This window comes from Ciconia boyciana, chromosome 21 (genome assembly GCF_034638445.1).
Source record: "Ciconia boyciana chromosome 21, ASM3463844v1, whole genome shotgun sequence".
Lineage (NCBI taxonomy): Eukaryota > Metazoa > Chordata > Aves > Ciconiiformes > Ciconiidae > Ciconia > Ciconia boyciana.
This window is the reverse complement of record NC_132954.1, coordinates 4,812,501-4,817,584: the sequence shown is the minus strand read 5'-3', so window position 1 is coordinate 4,817,584 and position 5,084 is coordinate 4,812,501. Positions and strand designations below refer to the sequence as shown.

The 5,084-nt window shown below is 49.0% G+C and overlaps 1 protein-coding gene across 11 annotated transcripts in view; it reads left to right on the top strand.

Moving 5' to 3' along the window:
- Positions 1-2,498: 2,498 nt before the first annotated feature.
- The window catches only part of SRRM1 (serine and arginine repetitive matrix 1), an 18,814-nt gene continuing 16,228 nt past the window's right edge, over positions 2,499-5,084 (top strand). For 6 of the 11 annotated variants that reach the window (XM_072884986.1, XM_072884985.1, XM_072884987.1 and 3 more), the window contains exon 1: positions 2,501-2,632. In XM_072884986.1, coding sequence (XP_072741087.1) covers positions 2,612-2,632 — 21 coding nt within the window. In that variant the 5' untranslated portion in view covers positions 2,501-2,611. Of the gene's footprint in view, positions 2,633-5,084 lie in introns of all 11 variants that reach the window. The other 5 variants (XR_012045966.1, XR_012045967.1, XR_012045963.1 and 2 more) reach the window with 2 other exon arrangements.

Sequence of the window (5,084 nt, the reverse complement as noted above, 5' to 3'; positions counted from 1 at the left end):
ACTGTGTAAAAATCAAGATCTCGAGAAAAGATAAGCCCATCTCACTGGTATTTTTTAATGTTACCAGCCAGAGCTACTTCTAATAAATTTTGTTTACTTTCCATTTACAGAATTTAAAAACAATGAAGTTCACTTTGCTTCATTGAAGCAGAATAAGCAATACTTCTATCAGCAATTCTAGATTAGTGGAGTTACTGTTATTGGCAGGAGAATTACTGCCTTGGCCACACTAGCATTGCTCAGTCTGAAAAAGTCAAAGCATGCTGTTTTGCTAGTAAAATTTGCCTTATATTGGCACAGCCTGGGAGGCCCCCATAATCCATTCTGACTCCTGTCAGCAAAAGCCAGAGCTTATGCTGACCAAGCAAAATCACCTTCTTCAGACACAAAAATCACTATTTCCACTGCACTACCACTATAACGCTTGTGTAATTTGCTGTGGATTTAACAGTTTTCCAGGAACAATCCCATGCTGTCCTTGTCCTGTAATAGTAGCCGATTCGACCTGCCCTGTCTAGGTACCCGGCTTCCACTTTCAAACCCCCAGTTTTTGGAAAAAACTCCCCTTTAGCTGCCTTTGCGTCCAGACTTGCCATCAGGTAAACCTGCTCGTTAAAAAAAACCCCCAAACACATAACTGAAAGCTGATATTGCAAATTGGTCTATTAAAGAAATCCCAGACCATATAAGCCTTTGGAGAGAATAGGCAACGTAAGTGTAACGCATTAACTGATTCACACAAACTCGCTGGAGATTATCCATGAAGCTCTGCAAATTAATACAAAGTTGAACACTTAGTGGCACAATGCCTCAGAGTGCCTTTTTGCTCAGCAATATGATACAAGCAACCTTTCTAGTTCCTTACTCTGGGCTTTGGTTAAGTTTCTCTCTTTAGAAAACACCAGCGGGGCTGTATTCAGCAGTGACAATGAGAACATTTGGTCTGCAGGCCCTGTAATGAAATACCGCTAAAATTTTTTTCTAAGGGCATACTCAATAGTTGGTCTGCAGTGGGTCTTGCAAGAATTAGTATTTTTTTCTTGCTCCTAAAAGTCTTCTAGAATTTACAGCTTCAGCAGGTTGGATCCTTCAGTCTCACAGCTGGCACTTTACTGATGCAAGCACACTAGTAAAAATGTTTCAATTTTCACTTCTAAGCGAGTCCTGTTTCTCAAAACTTCTGCAAGGCAGCTTTCACCCCCTCTGGATCCGTCACCCACCTTGTTTCAGCAGCGAGCACGTAGCTCCACCTAGTGTCCTCCTCCCATCTAACAGGTTGCAACTCGTATTTCTCAACAGACAAACCCATAAAGTAATTCCAAGGTTAGTTGCCAACTTTACTAAGTTTCAGAAACTACCTGCGCCCCCAGTCCTCCTTCCCCTTACTCCACGGTGCCAGGAACGTTAAGTAGCTGGGTTGAACGCTATCCCGAGTTTGGCTGTGCAAAATGCAGAGGTATGGTCATTGGAAGCCCAAGCAGATAAAATAGAATATTCTTTAGGTCTTTTCCTGAGTCCCATAACCAATTTATTTTCCAAAAAGGTATCTGTAAAACCACGTGTCTCTCACGTGTGACACTAATGACTGCTGATAGAGTGGGAAGCAGCTGTTGTGCTTTGAAGTATAATCAAACTTCATTTAAAGGAACCTCATATTTCCTTTTTAAAGATAAAGGACATACGAGTTTCTTTTAGCTAAAACCCAGGGCTGTTACTTTGGATAAATTTGTATTAACCCCAGTGAACTGTGACTTGACTCTCCCTTCCTCTCAGGTGTCTTTCAGCCAGTAATATGGCACACACGAGTTTTGCCCGCACAAGACACACACCAATGTGTCCTTAGGTGGGATGGAGAGCCAAACTGCTCATGACAACCCGCAGAAGGGTAACTGAACACAGCCCGCTGTGCTTACCCACCGGGCAGAGCGGTAGGGGAGCACTACAGGGCCAAAGAGGCGCGGGCAGAGGCCTGGTGCGGCAGGGCGGGCAGCACGGCCACGGCCCCTCACAGCAGCGAGCCCTCCAGGCCCCGCTGGTGCAGAGGTCCCGCTGTCTTCCGTGGGGCCGCATCGGCCCAGGGACCCCTATTCCGCCGAGGAAGAACCGGAGCTGACATGAGGAGAGTTCTCGAGGGACCACGGCCGGGAAGGAGCCGCCGTGCCCGCGCAGGGCGGCTGACGGGGCCGCAGCCGCCATAGCCCCTGATACGGAAAGCAACGGTCACGGCCGTTACCCCTCCCCCACGCATGCGCCGTTGGACGTGAGGTCACCTGACCCGCGGCCCCGCGCGCGCATCGGGCCGCTCCGCCGAACGTCGACATCTCGCGAGAGGAGGAGTCACCACCCGCCGGACGTCTTACGGCCGCCCCCTCACCCCGGCGGAACGCCGCGCTTCCTGATTGGCCGGCTCCCGCGCGCGCACCGATCCTCTGCGCCCACCAATGGGCAGGCGCCGGAGAGCCTTTGCGGAGTGCCCGACTCCGCCCCTTCGCTCTCACTCCCTCCCCTCCCGCCGCGCGCAGGCGCGGCGAGCGTGCGAGGGGGCTTGCGGGCGCGCGGTGCACGCCGGGACGGCAGCGCGCTGCGACCAGGAGGAGGCGGAGGAGGCAAGATGGACGCGGGGTTCTTCCGCGTAAGTGCCGGCCTCAGGGGGGGCCGGGCGGGCGGGGAAGGCGGCAGGGCAGCCCCGGCGGGGGACGCGCGGCCGAGCCGGGCCGCTGCAGGCCCCGGCGCCGCGGGCGAAGCTGCTGATGCCGCGCTCCCCCGAGGAGCGCCGCCGTGCCCGCCCGCCCCCGCCCTGCGCAGGCTCCTGTGAGGAGCCGCCGCGAAGAAAATGGCGGCGGGAAGGAGGCCGGTGCGGCTCGGCCCATCCGCGAGGCCGCGGCGCCGTGGGGGTGCGGGAGAGGGAGGAGAGCGGCCGGGAGGGGATTCGCCGCCCCAGGCCCGGGCTCCCTGAGGGGGGGCGGTCGCTCTGTGGGCGGCGGGGGCACACGTGCCCGCAGCACGGGCTCCGTCGCCGCCCCCGAGGGCCGCGCTCGCCCGGCCCGGCCCCGCAGCCCGGTGTGGCCTAGGACCGCCTGTTCCTGCGCTAGGCCGCGGGGCGGCCGGGCCTCTGACCCCGCCGGAGGAAGAGGGGTCCCACCGCGTCGGGGCCTGCCCTGTGCGGGCTTGTGCCACGGCTGCCTCCCGAGTTACAGCCTGACGGCCTTTAAATGCGAGGAAGTGTGGGACAACAGGCCGAGGGACAGATGGGAGGTGAACCGGATTTTGCACTGAAATGCGCTTTGGTGTCCACATTCAAAGGAAATAAACACAACTGCCCTTTTTTTTAGAGAGACACTTTAGAACTATGAGACTAAGATTATTAAGTGTATTCCAAACAAAAAGCAGTTATGCTTTATTTTTAGGTTGGTGTTTGATTTTTTTTTAATCATTGAGTTTTTCTTTTCTTACACCTGTGCTGTATTTTCTGCAGAGACTATTAAACAGTAACCTACCTAGGGTGTACTTCTTTTCAGCCTTTTCTCACATTAATTAGAATGAACATATTCTGGGGGGCTTCCTTGGCAATTTTGAAAACCAATTTCATTTTCCAAGATTCATTCACCTGTTCAGCCGTATTATTTTCTGTTCCTGCAACTAGGATGCTTTTAAAACATGAGGGCACACATAACCCTTCACTTAATTCAATTTTGTGTTAACGTACTAGCCTGAGAAAAATAGTTACAAGTTGAATCTACAGTTGTTCTGTCTAGTGCAATTGTTAAAAAGTTTACAAATCAAGTAGTTGTAATTGACAGCAGAATTACTGGGACTGAAAACACTGAATTAGAAATCTAATATTCTTTTAAACTGACCTGTGAAAGGTGGTTGTTTATAAAAACAAAAGCAACGTGGCATTTAAACGGGGCTGTAAACAGTGTTCTGGTCTAGTCTTAGTCTGGCTTCAGGAGAAACCAAAGTTCTTGTGGAAATTACAGAAGTGCAGCAGAGCAGCAGTTTGGGCTCACCTTATCAAGAAAGCTGCTCTTAATAATTCTTCCAGTTCTTCACACTTCTGTAAAGTTGTCAGTGCAAATTCTTTTGTCTCTTCCTTGAAATTCCTGTGATACGGTGCTCTGTGTCTTGCTCGGTTACCCTTGCTGCTTGCCATATGTTATAAACAGGCTAAGAAAAATTTCATTCTTTTCCATTTCACTTCTGGGTTGTGAAAGACAGAATTAAAAAAGTATAGGACATTAAATTCTTGAGTGATCTGGCAAGTATTGCATTTGTTGCTAATGTGTAAGCCATACAGTAGACTGCAAATATTACAGAGAGTTTTAAACAGACTTAATCCTGGTAAGTGCCTGTGCCACAATCAGTCTTTAGGCTTCCTGTGTTCCAGAATAGGAAATGGAAATGTTAATAGTTTGTTCCCTTTCAATATCTGATGACTTTGTAGCATGTTATGTTGCTAATTCAAGGTGCTTTCTGATCAAATAAAGTGGTTAGGTTACCTTAGAATTTGAGTTTTTTCTTCTTTATTATCTTTTGGTTCCTTAGCAGCTTATATTATTGCTGGTACTGAACCCCTTCTTCCGTGCATAGGAAATATAATATTCCCATGTTTTCCATCAGGCAAGCTGGTTTCCTGAAAGAACTTCACACGTGAACTGTGGGTTTGTTTTGAATCATTAACAGGTCATCAGTATTTGGATGCAGTTCTGCACACACTCTTGTTCCTGTGTGGTTCTGTTTACTTCTGTGCAAGTAAATTTTCCAGAACTGGACTTTCAAGCCTTTCAATTCCAAATGAATTAACCTATAGTTTCTGTTCATGAAAGTGGAACGAGTTGGTGAACTTTAACGGAGCATGATCAATAAACCAGTATTCTTTGTCCTCTTGCTGGCTCCGTGTTGGCTGATCTGCTTCGGAGAAATTTACCCAAAGGTTTCATAGATGTCACTGTAAACAAATATGACGTTTTTGTTCTTGGGCAGAGGAAAAAGAGCTTATTCCTTCTGAGGAGTTTGGGAATTCCAGCAAAAGTCCTTTTCATAGCAATTTGATACTACTATAATTTTAAATTTGTTAGTAGTAT